The following is a 24,041-nucleotide window of genomic DNA, read 5'->3' on the forward strand; positions in this document are numbered from 1 at the left end:
TTATAGGCTGTCGAGATTTTTCTGTGATCTCTTTTGTGTTTGATCCTTGCGATTTTCGGTTGAATTGCGATTTCATTCGGAGGAGTTGAGCGGCAGATTTATCCGATTGCATAAACCGCGGCTCTTCAATTGAGGCCCATTAGAGTCTGTCCCCGCATCTAGAGCTGCCTTGAGATTGTTTATTTCTTCATGTTCATCGCTACGCAGTTGTTTCAATGACCTTCAGGTAGAACTTAAATGGTTTGTTACAGTTTCTTTGTCAATTGTAGTTTAGGGTTTACAATTTTTTGAGCGGACAAGGAACTCACGATTCATGTATGGTCACCAGCATTGGTGAGCCATAAAAGCCATTCCCGAGGTACCAGGTTGACTAGTATATAGATCTTCTATGATTGCTTCTTTAGGAGCAAGGGTTAAGGCCACCTTTTCATCCATGCAAACACATCCACTGCCTACCAGCAGATCCCGCCAGTAAGAGGGGAGATATGAACTTATTTCTTTGAGTCGCGATTAATCCTGCCGCAAAACGTAGTCGGATACTTCTCTAAGGATAGCCTTTGTGCTCGTCGGGGATACCATTGGTGGATTTGCTTAAAACTTGACCAAAAATTTTGTCCAAGAAAAGTACTTGTGGCCTGTCAGTTAGGGGAGCACTAACATTGGGTATAGAGTGCCATCTGCGGGGACTGTTTTATAGTTGTTCAGTTTTGAGCAATGAGATGGGCTGGAATCGAAAGGTTTTAGGCATTGATTTGAGTTTCATGTTGGATAACTGATTATTTCAAAGATTGATTGAATATTTCAACGTGGATGATTGATTTTCAAGGGGTGACTGAATATCAGAGTTCGATCAGGCAAAATCACTTCATTGTTATTTACGAATGTGTAACCCAAATCATATAAGTTGATGAAACTATTTGTGGGAGCGTGAAGATAAAGGCTCTTTTGGAGTGTAATTTGCAGGGTGGAATTGCTTGAATGTATTCCCTCTGTTGAGATTTAATTCGCAAAGCGGTCGCCAATTTTGTAGGATACAGCACTCAGTGTGGTGTCAAAGTATTAAATTGTATTTTAGAATGTTTGGTACTTGTATTTCGAGGTATTATAATTAAGGGTATTAAAGAATGGTAATGTGTTGTTTACTCTGCGAGTGATTTTCTAATTTGAAGCAAGCGTATGTGCGGAATTATTTTTTCTGTGTTGAATGAACACGCGACGCATGATTATTTTTCATATTAGAGGAACTATCAATTTTTATAATGATAATGCTTGAATGTTTAGCTTCTAAAAGTTCATCATCATAAACAGAGATACTATGGGCTAGTTGATATGAATATCGAGATAAATATCAACTAAACCCGTTGTTGCGCTTTGCAGATGCTTGATTTTGAAATGTTAGTAAGCGCTCAACGCAGCGAGAAAGGCGACTATTAAACGATTTATTAGAACGATGTTCTTTACGGTTAGATAATAAAGCCCAAAGATTAGTAATGTCCCAAAATTTTTGCCCTAGAGATAGTATTCAAGGTAATCAATGGAAAAGACTACTCCAAGAAATATGAGTTTGTTTACGCTAAATCGTTCTTCGCTACAGTTAAGGATTCTAGATGCAAAAAATAGGTTTCATTTATCAACTGTGAATTTTTCGAGTGCTGCTCCAAGACCGGATCGTGAAGCGTCACAATTAACACTGATTTCGAATTGCGGGTTTTAATTCATTTTTTCTGTATGATTTGCAATGCGGGTTTTTATGACATTAAGCTGTGTCTCATGTGCATCTCTTCAAATATGTTTTCAAATTTTTGAAGAAGGGGACGAAGGAATTGTAAAAGTTGAGCCAAGTTACTGATGATAAATTTTCTGTGACTAGGTAATGATCAAAGTGTGTTTGGTATATTGAGTGCTATTATAGCTGATTTTTCAGGTTCGAGAGGCAAAGTCACCATTTGAATTAGGTTATATCCAAGCCACGAAATTTTGCATCTGGCAAAATGAAACATTGAAAAACTTTATCTGCCCAATTTTTTAAGACTGTAAATAACTACTCTAAAATGGTTTTTATCAGAAACTCTGCCAACTATTAAAATATCATCAGGAAAACAGAATTTGTTTTTTGCGGCCAATGAATGTATAATCCATGGCTTTTTGGAATTGGTGAAGTATATCAGTGAGTCCTTTAGAAATTATTCAGTCTGTATGTACCTGTCATATCATTACTTAAAATGTTAAAATTTCATTGCTTCGCTATTTCAGGGTAAAGATCTAATTACCTGAGTTTTATAGTAGAAAAATATAAATTCTCGTTTGGTGTAAACTCTGTCCTGTAAACTATTATGTACCCGCCTGTCTTTCTGATGTTTGTGTTGTAACTTGCGAAGAGATTTTGGTTTGATAATGTGTTTTTGAGCGATCAATACGTGAGATTGAATTTGTGCATTTTTTTGCTGTTCAATTTTTGAACTTATATTATTGATTTACGGCGTTGGCCATATAACCTCTAGATGTGTTTAGAGTCTGTGTTGTGATAAGAATGAGTGTGTCAAAAAATCTCGACCAAAAAGAAATTTAAAAACGGTCATGTACAACTACAAACTTGGCCTCGTAAACGTGCTGATTATAACTTTGGGGATTCTATCTGTCCAACCACGCCGATGGGCCCATTCCCTAAATTCCTTAAGTTTTTTATGGGCTGTTGTAGTGAGCCAAGAAGCAATGGAAGAGTTTTGTACATTTCTTCTGGCAAGAGATTTTTTCAAATGTTGCAGACAATAACAGAGTTAACAAGAAACCCACATTTGTATTGCCTATCAAGAGAGTAGTATAACTATTGGGGAGTAGTGGATTTAACTTTTTGACAGACACGTGCAAGTTGGTTTCATAAACCGCAATTTTTGCAGAGTTTAACTGTGGAGTTGCATTTGTTATTGTGATTGATAGATGAGGCATTCCGCAATTTTGGCAGTTTGGTTTCACGCTCGTGTTTGGAACTGGATATTGGATCGTGTATTTACAAGGCCAGTTGGATGCTGTGTAGAAATTGTATTCACTTGCATGCTAGCGTGACTATTCAAAATTCCTAATTGATTCCGGGTTCAAGTTCCATGTTGATTGCCCATCTTAATACATGAACAGGTTCGACCTTTTTATGAGTTTGTTTTGTATATCTGCATTTTGCTTGTTAGCTATGAAAAAACTCTGATTCATGTGTCTTTCTGACTGCATAAGTCACAATACACTAAAAGTTCTTTCAATTTTCTAAAAAAAATAAAAAATGTTCAATTATTTCTCCCTTGGAATATTTTGTTGTGAGTAGAACATATCTATCAAAAGAGAAGTTTTGGTTTCGGATAAAAGCTTACTCCATAAAACGTCAAAATTTGGCTGTTTTCAAAGTGTACTTCATTAGTTGCGGGTTACGGCTACTGAGGGTTATTCTTCTTTTTGTACCTATGGTTAGATAGATGACAGAAACAGTTTTACGATCGGCTTGGTCCCAGGTGTATCATCATACATAATTCAAATTTCCATTTTTTCTTTGGCATTGATTTTCCCAATTCATCTTGAGTTTAGCATTCATAGCTAGTCTTTCGAGATCTTATTGAGCAGAAGCTCCTGCAATGGCGTTTTCGTAGATAGGTTTCAGGGTCAGAGGGACTTATTCTGTTTGAGGGCCAAGTAGTGTGTCAAGCGTGTTGTCTTTCTTTGCCAGCAGGGCTAACTTTATTTGTGTCCGCAGCTTTTCCCACTTGAGCGGAAGATCCAAGCTTGGATTCTTTCAAAAGGGTTCAATACCCAAAGGGGTCCATTTATAAGAGGTTCATGTCGTGCGCCATGTCATACACAAAGTGAAATCTGTACCTCGTTTCACAAGGCAAGTAGATCGATTACTTGAAATTACTTGCTTTACAGATCTGCAGCTGACTAATCGCTTGCGAATTCACTCATACAGTTTGGTTCGTTCAATTTGTATTTGAAAATTGGAAAACTCAATAAATTGGGCAGAAAGGAGCTAACAAACTAGCAGTATCTACAAATTATGAACAGATAGTTGTTCCCATGGCAGGATACTAGGCACAAGTGAGGTGTGTGCATGAACAGTAAATAATAGGACTTTTTGAATCCATTCCGTCTTCTACAAGTTTAACCTTCAAATAAAATAATTACATCGTATATAAATTTTGCTGCACTAAATGATTATGTACGACAACTCTGTTGGTAGCGGTGAAATTTTTCAACGCTAAAATTGCTTTTTTACAGAACTTTACCACTAAAAACTGCAATTCTTACGAAAGTCAACACTTATGTTTCCCATTAAACGAAATTTATCTGACTGAAATAGAATGTTCCTAGCATTTTATGAAATTTCACCGCTAAAAACCGAAAATCGTGGAAAAACCGAAAATTGGGAAAAACATGAGGTTTAGAACTAGATTGAAAATCACTTCTTAAAGAGAACTAATTACTTATACATATCATCATAAATTGCTTTTTGCCCACTAAAACGTGTTATGAATATGCTACACGTGATAAAGGTTGCTCATCTAAAAAAAATATCAACAGCTTTCTCCTTTTAGTCTATGAAAAGGTTTTGTTCACAATCACCACTTTTGTTCATATCAGACCGAGAGCTGATTCAAAAACTATCAAGCTATGTGGGGTGTGTTGAGGTAGGCAGGACAATTGTGCGGCCTCATTAGAATTTTAACCAAAAGCATGGCAGTAGTTTTTTGTCAAATAGCAATTATATAGAATTAAACGATTTTTTTCAGTTGCATTTAGCTTTTTTTTCTAGCAAAGCAGTACAAATATAAGCTTGACAATTTTATGGATTCATTATAACCAACTTTCTATTTTGAACAACTAGTAACACGCCTGTATTACCTATTATATTAATAAGTACAGTAATAACTCTTGTATAGTTATGTTTTATGTTTTTGTAAAATATGTTTTCTGCTCATTCAGAACAAATTCTAAGCACCTGAGAAAAGTTTAAGCAAAATAAAAAACAAAATTTTTAACATTCTATAATCTAGCATCAGCTTATTACCACTCCGGCAGAAAACAATTATTCTCTTTATCGAATGTTCGCATATTTTGGCGCTTCTTGGACGAGTTTCACTTTGTTTTTTGCTGCCGGTAGCCAAACCATGAGTTTAAGGAAAATTTTTTTCCTACCTTTCTTTGTCCTGTACATGAGCGATCTAGAAACACTTTGCACCAATAATTCTTTGCGGGAAACGTCTCAGACAAGTTTTGGTATAGAGTTGTGCAGACACCATTTGGTCCCAGACATGGGATCCGGACAACTTTTGGTCCAATCACCCTTTGAAAAAAATGCCCACCGGACTCAGTTTTTAGAGCCACTATGCCTCGCTCAAATTCTTACGCGAAGAGCTTTGAAAGCATTGAAGAATATCAGAACAGCCAAATTTAGAATAGGGGAGCCTCACAAATTTATCTAATTCTGATACCATCTATGACAATTATCAACCAGAATATTTGTCGGAACCTTTTTTTAAAATTGGACCTATGCCAGAACCTTGTTAATCATAACCATTAACCAGTGAAAAACTATTAAATGCACTAGAGATTGGCTAGGCTCTGGCTATTAAGGTCATCAGGAAAATTCCCTCAGGGCACTAAATTTTCATTCGAAAAATTTGAAAACGATGTAAGAGTGGGGAGTAATAGTGGGACTTTGTGGTGAATTTGATATTAAAGGGAGCTGGTAATGAAATGAGTTTGATGTATCACAGGGGGAGAGTAAGGAGAAACCGATGTATGAGTTGGAGGAGGGGGGGGGGGGGGGGGGCTGGCTGTAAAGTTTCCAGAGTGGGGTTAATTGAGCGAAAACGATATAACATTAGCGAAAAGGTGTTTGGGGGTGTTGGTGGGGACGGGGGTCAAACTCCCTATTTTAACCTAAATCACATCCTTTTGTGAACAAATTGGCGGGATTTTAACAGGGATTTTTGTGCTGGTTACTTATTTTATTAATTAAAACAGTATTTGTTTGTTTGATTGATTTATGATTTTTCGGATAGGCTGTTAGTTTATAAATCAAACAAGTAGCAAATGTATATAATCTTCAAATTCCATCCAAAAAAAACCAAAAAACGGACAAAATTTAGATTTAAAAAATTTACTAATAAGGAACATTAGTTTTCATTAAAATATCTGAACCTGACTAACATTTAATGTTCATTCGATAGGAGAGAGGTGAGAAATAATCAAAGACAATCAAGCTAGTTATAGACACATAAGCCGAAAAAAGCTCTCCAATTTTCGAATAACATGGAAAGATTATAATTTCTTCTCTGTGATACCAAAAACAAGAAGCGTCTGAAACACAACAATTACAGACTGTGAGATTATTTCTAAACATGAGAATTCTGAAGTACAAGACGGTCAACTTTGTGGCACTGGTACTTGGACTCTATGCCTGCATTGTATTACCCCTTCTGTTCATCCGTAAGTAAATAGTTTTGATTCGTGATGTCGTAGAAATCAGCTTACGCCTAGCTCCTCCGAGCCAACATTAAGAGAGTCCTGATTCCCACCGGTAAATTGATATCGTGATGTTCTGGTGTTGAAACATACACAAAATGCATGTTACAATACGGCATTTAAATACAATTTTTAACATTTGAAAACTGATCTGTTTAGTGGTTGTTCAATTTTTTTTACAGTGTGCGTTTAATTATCTTTGGGTAGCATAAAAAAACAGATTACACCAGTGGTTCTGGAATTTTTATCTTGAAAGATCTGATAATATGCTGATCAAAAATCTCTATCGTGTAAGATCTTATCTGGTCTTACACGATGAAAAATTCTGCCCTACGTGAAGTTTAAACGTGTAAGATCTGATAAGATACCTATTAGATCTTATAAGATAATAATTCAATTTTGCTGAATTGTTATCTTATAAAATCTGTTAAGAATCTCACAAGAATTTATAAGATAATATTTCAAATTGGCTGAATTGTTATCTTATAAGGCGTGACAAGCATCTTCTCATACCTTAAGACGCTTAGGGCAGAATTTATATCCTGTATGATCTGATCAGACAGGTTTTAATGCATTTAATTTTGCTGTATAACGTTGTCAAGCTCCTACAAAAGCAGAAATAATCAACTGAATAATTATGAAGCAAAAAAATATGTTTTGCCTATTTTGGCGGAAAATTTTATTCTGAGTCTCAACTAGGTTCTATGGCTCAACTTAGCAGTCCAAGATGGTTTTGGTCTTTGAAAACAATTTTTCAGCCTATTTTGATGATCAGCGCTTGAGAAAAAGCCCATGATACTCTAATAGCGTTTTTCCATTGTACCTTATAAGCCCTTACGAACGAAGTGTGAGCTAGCAGTTAATGAGATGCCGAACAATTTGCAATTTTAGGTCATCAAACACCAGAAAGTCCAAAAAGTCTTCAAACAAGCATTGTTTAAGGGAAGTGACCCAGTTGATTTATCTTCTCTACCAACGCTAGTTTTTGATAACTTTTTAACCCTTACGGGAAAATCCTTGATTTTAAGATTTTGCATCAGAAATCCAACTGCTTAAGATATAATGAACCCGAGCAGAAAACTGGATCAAGCAATGCTGCTGGATGTTTTCCCAAAACCAATAAAGTGCATGCTCTTAATAATATCATATATAAAGAAGCTTCTTAAAATAGAGAAATGTCAAGAAAAAGTTCAAAGTTGCAAACAGATGTGAGAGGATATTAAAACTCTCCGTTCAATTCTGGATTGAGAATTAAACCTGATAACTTTGTCAGCTAGAGCTTAGATAACCGCATTGGAAAATTCAATCATAACCTGCAGTCGAAAATAATTGAGAATGTTGACTGATCTTCAATGGACGTAGAACAGTTAGTAGTGGGATTTGCGACATGGAAGAAACCTTCATGCGTGTGCAACTGAGACTACAACAAGAAAAGTGACATTCGTGGAAGTAAGCATTTTGAGTGCACTATGTAAAATTATAAACTAGATTAAAATTGTTGACTTTATTTAACGAAAGTTTTTTGGCTCCGAAGACATGTTTTTTTTGTTAATAGCGTGAATCAAATCATGGAAGGCAGGTTGCAGTGGACTCCGAAGGCAGAATAACAAAAATGAAATGGCACTAAGTCACAAACTTGTCGTGAGAATTCGGATGAGAATAATCAAAAATGATTACTATGGTCTCAAGTCAGGCAAACTTAACAACGAATACTCAAATGTTAGTTTTTGCTTCTCAGACTAGCTCAACTTCCATCCTAAAAACACCTTCATCCAGAGCGTGAGATAACCACGAAGGCAAAGAAAAAGTTTCCAAACAAGGAGAAACTATTTTTATTAATATCAGCCTTTCTTTCGAGCAATGCGACGTATTAAATTATGGTATTAATTTACTCTAAAAATGCGACGAACAATGCGACGAATTTAATAATGGCATTAATATGTTCTAAAAATAATTTTTTCGAACTCGGCTTTGAACGCGGTACTCCTGGGAGTGAGCTACAAGTCTAGCAGCTACCAAAATATCTATTTCATCGCTGCGTAACTAGTTTAGTTCAGTAGATCAGTTACATTTGATAGTCAGACAGTTTCCGCATTGGTTTTAAAGGTAAAATTTGAAGAATCTGACGCCAAGTAGCAGTCGTACAAGCAATTTACTGACAACGTTGATATTGATCGTTCATTTCCAACTTATATTCTGAGAGATTTATTTGCCGACTTTTTAAGTATGTTGAAGACAAACAAAATTGATGGGGTACATTCGCGCATTCATGTGAAGCAGTAAAAAAAGAGCCAAAGTGTAAACACAGTTGAAATTTTTGTTTTCAAAACATTTTAACTTGGCCCATGTTTATTGCTGTTGACTACACGACTACTAAACAGCGCCAGCTCTTCAAAAAAACGTATATATGTACCTTTTTTGAAACATGCTACATGGATTTCGATAATGTGTTTGAGCAGGTGGTAATAGAGTTGACAGTCATTGAGGAAACTAAATCCAAAGGATGTACTTTGTTCTTTACTTTTGAACCCATCTTGATTCGGATCTTATTGCAAACCCGAAAGCAAATTGAAACGATGCAACGGCTGCTGCGGATGCACACTGTGTACACAAAGAGAGAAGGGTTGTGGATGTGCTCATCCATTCCATCATGATAAAGTTTAAGTCATGCTTTAATTAGAACTAATTTTCCCAATCAACGAGAGCCATAGAAAGCTTGCGTTCTGAAGTTGTGAGCCCAACTGAGTGGTAACGCAGAAGTCAAAACTCAAGAAGTAAAGTTTCCTTGAAATGCTTTTGACTTCACTGAAACTTTTGGATTCGTCGTCAGTGGACTCAGGTTATCAACTGTTTCGTAGAGCGGGAAAATTCTTCAGCTTAATCAATATGAAGAGACAATTTCTTATCAGCGTCTGAGTGGAAACGAAGATTTCTCGCGGAAAAAAATAATGCCGCTTGGGTAGAATATTAATTTGTGACTGGATTGATTATTTTTTAAAGCACTTCTAAGAGTTGCATTATCCGAAAACTCAAGACGGCAAAAAAAGGTATGCTTGTGAAAACTCAAGCTCGACCAATTGTATCAATCGGTTTATTTTGTAGAGGATTCTGAGGATAAGGTCGAATTGACTTTGCAGAGTAAAAACCACTTTTGTATTATAGGGCAAAAAAATTGCAGCCCTTGTATAGCATTAACGCGCAAAAATTTCACTTTTCCCGAACAAGGTAGACCTTTCAGGTCATTGCTACCGGTTATTGACTTTTTCCCCGCTGCACGTGAAAAAAGGCACATGAAAAAAAGCTGGATAAGATAGGATCAAGTCAATCCCGGCTTCCTACTTAACAAAGCAGAAGCCCGTGCAGTCTTCTTGAGAGGAATGAATCCCATGTCGAAAACAATGAATTGACAACAAATTTGTTTTTTTTTGCTAATCGAAATTTTACGATGAGAATGTGAGCGAGCAGTTAATAAGATGTCAAACAGGGTGCAATTTTAGAACATCGGGCACCAGGAAGCCGAAAAAGTCTTCAACGAACCATAGGTTAAGGGAAGTGACCAATCAATTGCTTTTTTAGACCAGAGAAAGAGTGTCACTTCATAGTTTCAATTTGAGTTCTGGTATATGAAACAGTTCACATTGCAACTATTGAAAAAATTGATATTCATATATTTATATCAATCTTGTTTCAATTCACCTTGTATTCATTAGAGTTTTTTTCAAATGAACTAATGAGAAAAACGAAAAAAAGTCTATCGATTACGAACTGAATTGAAAAAAGATTGATATAAAAATATGACTGAATTTTATTCAATGGCTGCAATGGGAACTGTTTCATATACCAAAAGCTAAAATGAGACAATGAAGTGACTCCCTTTCTCCAGTCTAAACAAACAATCGATTGGTCATTTCCCGTAAACGATGGTCGATTGAAGAATTTCTCGACTTCCTGGTGTTCGATGACCTAAAATTGCCCATTGTTTGGCCTCTCATTAAATGCCCGCTCACATTCTGTTCGAAAACTTTTTAATTGCAAATTACAAATTTGATGTCAATTTATTGTTTCCAACGTGGGATTCATTCCTCTCAAGAAGTCTGCACGGGCTTCTGCTTTGTTAAATATAAAGCCGGGATTGACTTGATCCAATCGTATCCAGTTCCCTGCTTTTTTCACGTACAGATGGTAGAAAAAATGTCAATCACCGGTAGGAAAGCCCTGAAAGGTCCACCCTGTCTGTAAAAAGCGTAATTTTTGCGAGTTAATGCTATGCAAAAGATGCATTTTTTTTCTGTATCTTACAAATAGTGGTTTGTGCTCGCTAAAGACTTTTCAACCTTATCCTCAGTATCATCTACAATAACACCAATTGGTAGAAATCCTCGAGTTTGAGCTTTCGAAAGCTTAGGTTTTTCTCGCAATCTTGAGGTTTTGGTTAATGCAACTCTTAGAAGTGCTTTAAAAATGAATCAATCTAGTCACAAATTTATATTCTACCCAAGCGTCATTATTTTTTTCCGCTAGAAATCTTCGTTTCCACTCAGACGCTGATAAGAAATTGTCTCTTCATAATGATTAAGAAGCAGATTTTTTCCCGCTCTAAGAAACAGCTAATATCTTGAATCAACTGGTGACGATTGCAAAAATTTCAACAATGTCAAAAGCTTTCTAGGAAACTTTTCTTCATGAGTTTTGCTTTAGCAATCTGCATTACTACACGAGCTTTTTATGGCTCTCGTTGTTTTTTAAAATAAATTAATACCATAACCTAATTAGTCGCATTGCTCGTCGCATTTTTAGAATAAATTTATACCATAACCTAATTAGTCGCATTCCTCGTCGCATTTTTAGAAAAAATTAATACCATAATTTAAAACGTCGCATTGCTCGAAAGAAAGGCTGATATTACTAAAACTGGTTTCGCCTTGTTTGGATTCTTTGCCTTAGTGGTAGTCTCACACTCTGGAGGAAGGTGTTTTTAGGATGGAAGTTGAGCTAGTCTGAGAAGCAAAACTAACATTTTTGTCTTCGTTGTAAAGTTGGATTATATAGACTGACTTAAAACCAAAGTAATCATTATTGAATACCCTCATCCGAAGTCTCACAATAAGTTTTTGATTTAATGACATTTCATTTATGCTATTCTGCCTTCGGACTCCACTGCAACCCCTTCAATTTTTTGATTCACGCTATCAAAGAAAAAACATGTTTTCAGAGCCAAAAACTATCGTTGTATGAGGTCAACAATTTTAACCTTGTTTTATTTTCAGAAAATGCACTCAAAATTTTTACTTCCACAAAATGCCACCTTTCTTGTAGTGGTCTCAGTTGGAAGATTCGTCCATGTCGCAAATGCCACTACTAATCACTCTGTGTCCATTGAAGATCCGTCATAACTCTCGCTGCTTTTCGATTGTCTACTCAATCATGGCAACAGCACAAATTATTTCCGACTGCAGGTTGTGAATGCATTTTCCAATGAGGTTTTATAAGCTGTAGCTGTCAAGGTTATCAGGTTCAATTCTCAACCCAGATTTGAACAACGATTTTTAATGTTGTGTCAATCTATATACACTTTTTGGAGTTTTTCCTTAACATTTCACTGTTTCATGAAGCTACTTTAGAGAGGAGATTTTTAAGAACATGAACTCTATTGGTTTTGAAAAATGTTCCAGCAGCATATCTTTGTACTTGAGCCAGTTTTTTGCTCAGAATCATTCTATCTTAAGCAGTTGGAACTTTGGAGCAAATTCCTAAAATCAACGATTTTCCTGTAAGGATCAGAAAGCTTTCAAAAACTAGCAGTGGTAGAGATGATAATTGAAGTGGCAGAAATCAGTAGGTAAAAAACACTAAATATCAAGAGAAAATTAGCCTTTGTTTATTGACCACAGAATAAAAAACTAAACAGACTTTTGCCAAAACTTAGTAAGGTATCGTTTTGTTCTCAAACAGAAAAAGTTGAGATTGTCTCAATCAAAACCGTATTAATAATCTGTTTCCATGCATTCAAATTCTTGCTCTCCATCTAACTAGTTTTCCACTTCATTTTTCTGACTAACTTCAAAAAACGCGACATCTATATTTAGGGCTTTACTTCTGACCCCAAACTTTTTTTCAACTTCAATTCTGTCATCAATAGCAGCCAATTATATATATATATATATATATATATATATGTATATATATATATATATATATATATATATATATATATATATATAAATATGTGTGTATATATATATCTATATATATATATATATATATATATATATATATATATATAAATATATCCTGTGCTTACTGGACTCAAGTCCCCAATGAAATCTTTTGTTCTATCTTCTTGCCTATTTAGTGGCATCTTTCGCTTTTTGCAACTCCTGAATGAGCGTTAAAGGATACTTCAGTGTTACAGCATCTAGGCATGAGAAAACTCTAACTGTTATTATATAAAAAACTCACGCCCACCTATGGCAAAAAGTGATGAATTTTTCCGAATAAAATAAATGTATAGTATTATTGTGCTACTGTAAATGAAAACTTGTTAAAGGCCTATTAAAAAACAAATCTTTAATGGTACCAGCCTTGTCTCTGGAGGCATGAATGAGGCTCACAGAGCAATCATTGTCGCAATCATGCGTTCATCTAAGCCGTCAATACCGAAGCACAAGGAACAAGTTCAGACGGAATAGTGGTCGCTTTGAAAGTTTTCACAAGATTGTCAGCCTCAGCCAGAAAATTCCATTGCGTCAAGCTCAGAAATTTTCTCAACCTAGATTTTCAATTGGTAGAAAGGGTAAAAAGTTAATTGCAGAAAGAAGGTAGGAAAAACGCCGTTCTGTTGATCTCTCGCAATAGCTTTGGTCTTTTCTTGTGTTGTCGAAGTAATTGATTTCACAGCTTGATCAGGCAGTAACATTTCGTATTTAGTGCCCTTTTATAAATGTTTGAAAATTTTTGCAGATGCAAGATGTGTCCTAGAAAAAAAGAGAATACTTGAAGATTACTTGATAAAAAGAGGATCTGAAACCTTAAAGATCGCTAAAACATGTGTATGGTTTATTTTCTAATAATTCCTGCTTCATGAACAATTTTTTCCTCAGGCTGGAACGGTTCATCATGGAACGGAAGTTGCGCACCTGGAACGGATTTTTTTTTCTCTGACTGAACGGGCGCTTCAACAATAATTGCAACTTTGTAGTGTTTTGGACGTTTAAGGCGATGGCAGTTTATGAAAAATCTTGCGAGGAAAGAACACGGGGAGAAAGCCAACAGAAAATAGAGTTTTCCTGTTTTTTTTACAGGGACAAAAATGATGAATTCTGCAGTAACCCACTTGGGAAAAACTTCCACGAAACCACGCTTCGTTTTTGTAGATTTCTTGTGTAATATCGTTTCATTTGCTGGTCCAAGATGAAGCATTTGATGAACCCACGGTTTCGTTCAATAAAATGTTTTCCAGTTTGTTGCCGTTCAGCCCAAACTAAACTGAAGATTTTGTCTCAACTTGTCAAAAGAGGATGAACCCTCCAATTCAGCCTGCTCCAACAAATTTTCAGTGTTTGCAATATTTATGTTTTCCCTCTAGAAAAAACTGTTATTGAATTTTTTTGATTGCTGCGAGGGAATCACCAACCTATAACAACGCCATGGTTTTTCCTACAGAAACCAAAAAATATGGGGATAAGCTTGAAGAGAACAACTCACAATCCCCATTAGCCTCGGTTTAGAGTTCTGAACATATTGCAAAGACTAACTTAATGTGTTCTGTCGAGTGTCAACATCCCATACATCCTCTTTTTGGTTTTCATCAGAACTTATAAAAACAAAAAATTTTGAAAGAAATGTGTTGACCAGAACAACTTCTCCTTTTTGATGGTAGCTTAACAGGCACATCAACTTTTTCCTCGATAAAAACTTCATTGGAAATATCTACAGCCGCTGGATTGTCAGAATTGAGTTGTTTCCGCCATTCAAAAAAATTTTTGTAAAAATTGGTGCCATGTTTGATAACATCATAAGTGCGCCATTGAAAGCCAATGATTAACCTAGTTGCAATACATCTAGTTCGTTTGAACTGATCCAATTGACTCAAAGATCCCCAAGTTTCTAAAACACTTTCAATGATACGCACTTCATCTTTTTGAACACTGTAGCCAATAGTATCTACTCACAAAACCTGAAATAAAAAAGAACGATGAAGCACAATTGAAGGCAAAACAAAAGTCGGAGTATAGGTCAACCAATGTGTGAGACAGACTGCATCGCCTTTATTTCGATTATCTTGTTAAGAATCAATGAAAAACACTGGATCATATAACACTATACATTAAAATAACAGAGTTCGGAACAATTAAGCAAACCTATCTTAACGAATATGCAGGCTGAATGAAACGTAAAGGCTACTCAAATTCCATTTGGCATACTGTCGCTCAAATCTTCAGACGCTGTTGGCCGAAGAAGTCATTTCAGGCCAAATTTCAACAGCTGCTTGATTTTCGTTGTTAGCGTCAACATTGATTAAACGAGGTCTTAAAAATTCCGCGTTTGTGAGACATTCCCCTCTCATTCATGACGATCTGTGATCGTAGCTTCGCTAAAACTGAGAAACAAAGAAAACATTTTTTAGGAATTTATTCTTGCTAGAAACAAATGGCAAGCAATTTTGAATATTCCAGATTTTTTTCAGAACCAGATTCATGATTAATCGTGGCTTTCCGATATAGGATGACAGAGTTTTAAAACTGTGTGAATTACTCAAATTGCGTATTTAAAGCAAAGTTAAGTTACTCTGCTGAATTGACTTTGATGTTTTGACTATAATATCTCAAACAATTATGCATTTCTCCACAATACAATTTTTTCTCACTGATTTGATAACGAGACATATAATTCAACCCACAGAAGAAAAACAACTTCTTGAGCCGAAAAAAAATCAACCATTTTTCAAAAACTTTTTATTTAAAAACGTCTAAATTTCCCGCTAAAAAACTTTTTAGAAGAGACTCTAGAACTTTAAAATACTTTTTACTTTTAACTACTATACAGTCCATATAATTTTGATGACAAATGAAGAAAAAGTAACAAACAGAAATTGTAACAGTTCTTTAATTCCTTTCTAAGAGAATCTACAAGCTGAAGAAGCTGCGAGAGGCTTCTCAAATAACATTTTGCATAATATAGCTCTATTATTCTGAATTCTCAGGCGCTGTTGGAGAAAAACTGTCGGTTAAGCCTACAACTTCCAAAATGAATTTCTCAAGCTAGTTAACTCCATTAATTAAATGCTCAATTTGCATCTTAAGTTGAGGAAGTACACTACAAGTTTCATCTATTGCTTGTTTTGCGAATGCAGGATTTTCTCACTAACTTTAATAGCAGGTCAAATTATGTCACGTGGCATATATTTCTATCCTCAGCTGAAAAATCAAAAGGATATACAGCTGTTTGAGCCGATGGAAATCCACTACTTCTCAAAAAAAGAAAACGCTTAAGTTTTCTTCTGGAAAGCAAAATGCATTCTAAACAGTCTATGCAATAGGTTGCCAATAATTTATAGTCCATATACACTAGTTATAAATGGTATTTCATACCCAACTTGGTCCAATTCGATCAAAAACGGCCATATTTTTTCAGACACCGTATTTGCTGAGTTCTCAAGTATCCGCCTTAAACAATAATTTATCTACCAGCTACAATAAAACATTCCGGAACTTCGAACTTCAAAAACACAAGGTGACTTCAATAACACATTTCGTTTTCTCTGAACAAATTCTTGAGCAGATGAAAGGGACTATTTTTAAAAATGTTTATTCAAATAAATTGTTAATTTCTCCTTAAAAACTAACTTTTTTCCCAGGCAGGCCATGGCAAAAAATCATTTTTTTGCGATCTATTTAAAAATGAACGATCCGTACAAAGATTGCTCCAACAACTCCTTGATCCGATATAAAAAGCCTATTTTTTCAATTGTTCGTGTGAATCGCTTTTTTTTGTGCCAAAAACAAATTTATTTTCTAGCAAATTTAATTTCTAGCAACAACAAAATTTTTGCTTGTTTCAGACTAAAACATACACTGGGGATACTCCATGCCAAATTTGATCCAATTTAAAGTACTTTTTGAGCCCTTTAAAAAATATCTGTTTTTAGAAGCGTTCTAACCAATGTGCACGTTTCTGTTAAAAACCTAATTTTTTTCCTAGGAAACTTACCGCATCAACTCTTCTTGATCTCTACTCTACATTCGCAGTGAAAACTCCGTTGCAGGCTTGGCTCAATTTGTCAATTTGAACAGCTCCTTAAGCCAATGAAAAACCACCATTTTTCGAAAATACAGTGTTCTCTATAAAAATTAGCGAAGTTTTAAAAACTCACTTCACAGAGTACGGAGGTCGAAATACAAACTTAAAACAGATTGATTAAACAAAGATGAAATTGATATAATGGAAAACCTTTGGCATTAGAATGACTAATTTGATGCTCAAACTTGGTTTTTTACCGTGCTTCACTTTCAGCAGATAAATATCCAAACCAGAACTAAGCCAATTAGAGAAAATTGCTGGCGCATTTGAATAAAACAAATTTGTTTTCAGAACAGAAAAAAAATAAAAAGCTCGATAAACATATACAGATACTAACTTTTTACCTTGGCAGTCTGTAAAAACTTGTTGGTGTTGTTTCAGATTTCAGCTGCACTGGTCGAATTCCGAGCCAATTCAAGTTTATAATTTAACAATTCTTTGGCCTGCTGAAAACCCATTATTGCTCAGGATGTAAATGAGAAAAAGGTGAAAAATTCCCTTGCAAATACTAATTTTATAACTCAATCCAGTATTTTTTCAAAAAATTGTTTGTTAATTGTCCGATAACAATTAGATATACGTTCTTTCATCAAAAAATCGGGCTAGAAATTTATTGCCTCTGAGAGTTAGCGCATAATGGCAAAACTCCATACCAAGTTCGGTGCAGTTTGAAAAAATTCACTAACCGAGGAAAAATGACTATTTGTCGAAAATATATAATCGAATTAGTCTTAATTTCCTTTTGAACTACATACTATTTAAAGACCAGCCAGATCAAGTTTTATTTTGGTTTTAGACTTCACATAAATTAGAAAAATTCTTGACGCGACAAAAAATTGAATTTTATGAAAATTAAACCAACAAAAACGTCTGGAGTTTCGTATAAAAAGTGGCCTTCTTTGAGGCAACGAGTACTAAAGATTTTGTTGTACCAGACTCCACTTACATCGTAAAAACTCCATGCCAACTCCAATCTATTTAGCACAACTCTTTCACAAGATTGAAGAAAAAACATTGGATCTCAAAAAATAACAAAAAAAATGTCCTAAAAAGCTTAACGACTCCCATTTCTTTCCTAAACAAGCTACAGAAAAAATTGTTCCTGTTTCAGACTCTACATACAAATTAACTCATTCATTACAATTGACCTATTTCTTCGCTTTTTTCCCATGTTTGGATGAAATGTAATAGGTCACTGGCGCTATTGAATAACAGAATTTCTTTTTCCAAATGGAACATCTGCGGAATGTCCTACAAAAACTTACGGACACCCGACTTTTTTCTAAACCAGCTAAACAAATTGGAGCTGTTTCAGACTCCATTTGCACTGAAACTTTTCCCATGTTAGGATTGATTTTGATATTTTCCTGGTTTACACTTCAACGGAACCGTTACACTCCAAACCATGATACTTTAAACCAAGTTTAAATCAGTTATAAAAAGTATTAACCCCTGAAGTTTTACTTTTTTCAACAAGAAACAAGCAACACAAAAATTTTTTTATGGCTGGACATGAACGAACGAAAGACCGTAAAGGCACAAAAATTGGATTCAAACACAAAAATCTGGACGTAAACGCACAACAATCCTTAAAAACAAGGAAATGTTAGTGAATGCTCGATTGTCTGATAAGCGCACGAAAGTCCCGTGAACGCACGAAAGTCCCGTGAACGCACGAAAGTCTGAAGATGAACGAACGAAAGTCTAGTGAACGCACAAAAGTCTGCACTTAAAATTAGAGAGTCTGATGAACGCACAAATGTCTGGACATGTGTGCTCAGAAGTCCGTTAAAAAAAACGAAAATCTGGACATGTACGCACAAAAGTCTGTTGAACTCACTAATACATAAGATCTTTTCAACTGGGACAGTCTGGACTTAGGCAATTTTCGTCAAGGGCAGTCTGGAAGTTCTTGCAACTCAGCCTGAGCAGCTCTCAATCAATGCAACAGTTTCTCTGTGTTTTCCTCAGAGTCACGTAACCTGTACAAAAAGGCTCTTTCAAACAGAAATCTTTTTAGGTTGATGCATAGTTTTACACATTTTGTCGTTGATTAATCCTTTTGCTTAGAACCCGGATTTTTTCACGATTATTCCAAATCGCAGGTCTTTTCGGAACCGGAGTTGACCAAGAATGGCGCAGAGATCAAATTTACCAAAGAAAATGGACACTTCAACGTGAGTGTTTTGGCATACACTAAGGATCAAATACGCGAAGAGCAGTCAAAAGAATTGAAGTCTGAGGGAAACTACCGGCAGCAATGCCATCTTGATTTCGATTGTATCTACAACCAGAAGTATAACCACCATGTTACCGCCGATATGTTCTACTCAATGGATGCAGTGATCGTGGGCATGGGAGCGTTGCATAAATTGAGGCAGTTGTTTCCTTTTTTTTTATATAAAGCCACCCCTAATTTTGTGGCTAATTTCCGAAAGAAATAAATCAATTTCTTGCGGAAAACAAACCGTTCTAATCATGCGATTAGCCTGAAACGTTCTCGGTCGAGTTTTATCAGTATTTACTTGGCACCAAATTTAATGATTTACTTGTTCTTCTGCACAGTGCTAAGGGTAATTGCAAAGGCACTAAGTGTCTTCTTAATCCATAATTAGCACATGAATTAGAACCACAATTAGTACCCAAATTAACCTAGTATTTCCGCTTAAGATTACAACTCTGATGGGTCGTGAAAAAGCCTGAAAAATTTGAGTTTGTTTATTCAATTTTTAGGACATTTGGAACGTAATGCCCCCTAGTCCAAAAATTTTAATTTTTAAAATAAAAAAGGATTGTCAGTGGGTTCAGTTTCAGTGAAACAAAGACGAGAAACAATCCTACAGAAAAAATTGTAGGTATGTTTCTTTTTGCAAATTTACGTTCGGTTATTAAAGACGGAAAACTGTTGGTATGATCCTTTTTAAACGACAAGAACCTATATCAAATCTTGCTAATTGTGAATTATTCAAAAGAATTCAGATCAGTGTTTGCCAAGTTTGTTGCATTTTTTTATTCCAATTAGGAATTTCAATTTCTTCGACTAGTCTTGAAAACAAGCCAAAGAAGAAAGATAAAAGAACATTTTCTCTCAGAATTTTTCTTCGAGAATCACGGTTGAAATTCCAATAAGAACAACTTTTGCACGCTGTTCCAATAGATTACAGACTAAAAATTGTGTTTGCAAACTAAAAATTGACGAAAAAAAAATGCTTGCGTTTCAAAACACTTATATCGAAAAATTTCTTAATTAAAAGGACCACATATTTAAAAATGAACATATCTAACTAAAACGATATTAACGAACTTTTGACGTCATTTTTATGGTTCTGTATGCAGAAACTTTCAGAATATATATATATATATATATATATATATATATATATATATATATATATATATATATTGGTATTTTAAAAGTTTGAAGTTGAGGCCTCACAAGTGGGCTGTTTTCTCCTTATGGTTATTTTGACTTTTGTTTTGGGACGTCGAACTTCGTTAACTATTTGCTTATACCAGTTTTCCTGGTTATAAGGACACTGATGTGTCAGTGAGAGAACAGGTGAAGAAGGAAAACAATTGCACTGGTATCCTATCAGGGCTGATATCACAAAGTTCAACGGAACCGTTACACTCCAAACTAGGAAAAGGGACCAAATTTGGGTAGGACATTCCTTGGAAAACTCGTTACACCAACTTTCATTGGATGCATTGACAGCGGAACCTATTCTTAATCAATTGTTCAATTGGACGATTTTTCTTTCGAGAAAAGCTACAATTGAAAAAAAATTTGGTTACTTCTACAAGAAACTAGATGATGAGCTAAAATTGAAGCCTCGGAAAGAACTCTTTTTACAGAACAAGAGATCAAAAGACTTCTGTTGGTTTATTACACAATGTGACCCATTCTCTATCATCAGGACTAAAATGGTTCAAGCACTGATTGAAATTTTACCCTCGAAAGTTCATTTGTGGGGACACGCTGCAGATTATTGTGTGAACAATTCCACAAAACATCCAAACGTAGTCAATCACGGTCCCACAGGTGAGAGGCTGAGTGAGATGAGTCACCTGTACGTTCCTCAGATGCTGCTTAGAGATTGCAAGTTTTATTTTGCGTTTGACAATTCAAACTGCACCGATTTTGTGAGTCAACGATTTATTAGTGCAATCGTGGCCGGGGCTATACCAATAGTTTGGGGGCGGAGGGACACGTACAATGAAATGTTGCCCGGATCGTTCATCCACTTGAGTGACTTTTCCAGCTTGTCTCAACTGTCAAAATATTTGGAGAGTCTTCTCAAAGATGAAAAGAAGTTGAACAAATATCAGGAGTGGAGACAATTTTATATATATGAACAAACAGGTATCGAAGTTGCATGTAAACTTTGTCGAAAATTGGAAAAACTAAAAAGAGCCCAGATGGCCGGCGAAAAACCAACTCTTACACTCATACCAGATCTGGCACAACATTATAGGACACTTCAAGAATGTACCCCAATTAAACCTGTTCCAATATAGACCCATTCGAAATTCGGGCCGCCAAAAGCTAATATCCTTAAACTCTATCGTAAAGGCAACCTCTATGAAGTGGATTTTATCACAGAGGAAAATAGTAGGATTTGAAACTCAACCATAGAAAACGTTGATTTATTCCAAGTTTCTCAATAGGAAAACTTGTATGATTAAAAGATTTAGTATTGAAAAAGTGTTATGATTAAAATTGTAACAAATGAAAATTTTATGATCACTATGACCTTAATCGTAAAGGTCACATATTGCAACATTATCATGAAGAAACTTCTACGACATCAACTTTTTAATAAAGAAATGTCCATTTTCCCATCCAGTATTACGCGTCTGATATACGAAGCACAAATGTACAAAAGAGTCACCCGGGTCGAGGTTTTGTCGAAAAAAAATAACTTGAGAATTGCGGTGAATAGCGATGGAAAAAAATCTTTTAGTAAGATTTGCGGTTCTTAGCGATGAAATTTTTATTTTCACCGCATTCAACGGATATCTTAAAAAAGGAACTGCCGTAAACGCGTTCCAAACTCTCGCCTTTTGCATGTCAACAACTTCTTGCTCTACTGCGCAATCTGTCACTTACTTCAACGTTATTTGCTGTGATTTTGAATCAGATTCAAGAAACGTTATGAAAAACAAATTCATTGAATTTTTGTAAGATTTGCGTTTTTAGCGATGATTTTATTATTTTCACCACTTAAGCGGTTAAAAAATATAAATTACCGCTACCAAGCTGAAGCGGTGAAAATACACAAATAAACAGCGACTCTTACGAAAGTTCACCACATAAAAATTTAAAAGTTCACCACATGAAAATACACAAATACGGTGAAAATACACAAATAAACAGCGACTCTTACGAAAGTTCACCACATAAAAATTTAAAGTAATTTTTAACGGTGAATTTATCTGAGATTTGCAATCTGTAGGGTTGATTTTTTTTCTTCAGCGCGTTCACCCCATTCACCGCTAAAAATTGCATATCTTACATCTCTTCGCCCCATTCACCGCAATTTTTACACTTTTTAGCGATTTTTAGCAATGACACCTCGACCCGGGCATGACCGTGTATATAAAGTATATACAAACCAATTTTCGTTGGATTATAGTAATTTTTAAATTTTTATGTGGTACCACCCCAAAAATTTTCAATCTGTATTTGTAAAAATTTCCCAATTTTATTTTTATCTGCAATTCAATTCTTAATGTCATGAACATCTGTTGTCTCAGAACTGTAGAGTTGCAATGCATTATGTAATTACTGCCAAACAAAAACAATCTGGGCAATGTCACATACATAACACCTGAGCCTCTCTTTATCGAAACCACAAAAGGCTCTTGAGAGACCACGCTTTATCACTAATAACAAGGCCCCCTAGTTGAGAGTGAATTCTTACTTTTTAGATATCTGGAATGCATGTCTTCCAGAATTCAACTTTTCTATCAGATTCGCACAGCATAACTATTTTTCTGTCAAATTGTAAAATCAAAGTAAAAAATAAGTGTCAAAATTTTGCATGTGAACAAAAAACCGCTAGCGAGAAATGCAAATGGGACTCAAACAAAAAACTATGGCCTAGAGAGAACTATAAATGGATTTGAAAAATCGTTTAGAACAAAGTCCCGTCCAAAAAATTGAAAAAGATCATTAAAAATCCACGTGAAATTTCAGCATGTGAACAAAAAACAACTAGCAAGAAACCAAGTTTTTATTCAATCACCGTTTTCACACTCTTCCTTAAAATTAGAGCAAAAAAATATCACGTCACAAAACCACTCGCCTTTTCGCTCCACTTCATGTTTCGGCGTGACCAAAATCACTACTGCAATTTGACTTCAAACATCATGAAAAAATGTGCACAGATACGAAAAAAAAAGACAAAGACCCAATGCAATTTAAATTCTTTGAATTGTAAAAAACATAGCAGGACAAGTCCTAAAATACAATACAAAGAACTGAATGAAAAACTTAGAATTACTCTACTGACCAGCAGATAAATTGATTGATTCCAGCCGACACACAGATAAAATCATCTCAAACTTGAGAAATTAAAACAATCAAATAAACTGAAAATATTTACTCATTGCAAAAACTTTGAAGCTCTTACCTCGAAGGCAAAATTCGAACCCTTTAAAAAACGTATTTCAAAAATTTGTACAAAACTATTTTTTGTCTCTGAAGTCAGACCAGTATTATATCTGCAAGATCAGAAAAAAGTTCATGGGCGGTTGAAGATCGATTTTCTCAGAAAAAAAATTGAAGAAAACTTAAATCAATTGCAAATTACATTGAAATGTTGATGAAAATTGTGATTTTAATATCTTCACTGCTATTTCTGTGTCTCTAGAGGACATCCAGTAACCCAATTGCCATCCTTAAAAAGTTATTTTAGGCTCATAAAGACCGATAAACTAAGTAAAAGACAATAACTATTAGAAATGATTTCAAAATTTATCAAAAAATATAATTTCGTTCTAATTAAATGTTGAAAACCATTCAATTGCCTAAAAGTCGAAATCCCAAATTGTTGGAAAGATTTCCTTTGACAACAACAACCATGCCGTAACTTTACATCAGACCGTGAAATAGGTTTTCTGGCCCCTGAGGTTGGGTAAAAAAAAATGACAAAAGTTTTTGCAAAACTTATATAAAATTGTAGATTTTATTTCTAAAAAAAGCTCAAAATCGAGACATTAAAATGTTGAAA

General features: G+C 35.1%; 1 protein-coding gene across 2 annotated transcripts; it reads left to right on the forward strand.

Moving 5' to 3' along the window:
- Positions 1-4,973: 4,973 nt before the first annotated feature.
- On the forward strand, positions 4,974-21,695 carry LOC142351823 (alpha-(1,3)-fucosyltransferase 4-like). 2 transcript variants are annotated; one of them, XM_075404027.1, is made up of 4 exons: positions 4,974-5,083; positions 6,363-6,471; positions 18,877-19,183; positions 20,403-21,695. In XM_075404027.1, exons 2-4 carry the CDS (start codon positions 6,384-6,386, stop codon positions 21,322-21,324), a joined length of 1,317 nt encoding a protein of 438 aa, XP_075260142.1. In that variant the 5' UTR covers positions 4,974-5,083; positions 6,363-6,383; the 3' UTR covers positions 21,325-21,695. The 2 variants fall into 2 exon arrangements, with proteins under 2 accessions (XP_075260142.1, XP_075260143.1); XM_075404028.1 differs by having other exon boundaries at positions 18,912-19,183.
- Positions 21,696-24,041: the final 2,346 nt, after the last annotated feature.

The sequence above is a fragment of the Convolutriloba macropyga genome, chromosome 13, assembly GCF_964194025.1.
Source record: "Convolutriloba macropyga chromosome 13, txConMacr16.3, whole genome shotgun sequence".
In the NCBI taxonomy this organism is placed as follows: domain Eukaryota; kingdom Metazoa; phylum Xenacoelomorpha; order Acoela; family Convolutidae; genus Convolutriloba; species Convolutriloba macropyga.

What these genes read in the sequence shown, in the direction of transcription:
- LOC142351823 (XM_075404027.1), top strand. Translation starts at nt 6,384, where the DNA reads ATGAGAATTCTGAAGTACAAGACGGTCAACTTTGTGGCACTGGTACTT. An exon ending in ATTACCCCTTCTGTTCATCC is followed by an intron (nt 6,472 to 18,876) that starts GTAAGTAAATAG and finishes CCTTTTGCTTAG; the next exon opens with AACCCGGATTTTTTCACGAT. An exon ending in GGAGCGTTGCATAAATTGAG is followed by an intron (nt 19,184 to 20,402) that starts GCAGTTGTTTCC and finishes GTATCCTATCAG; the next exon opens with GGCTGATATCACAAAGTTCA.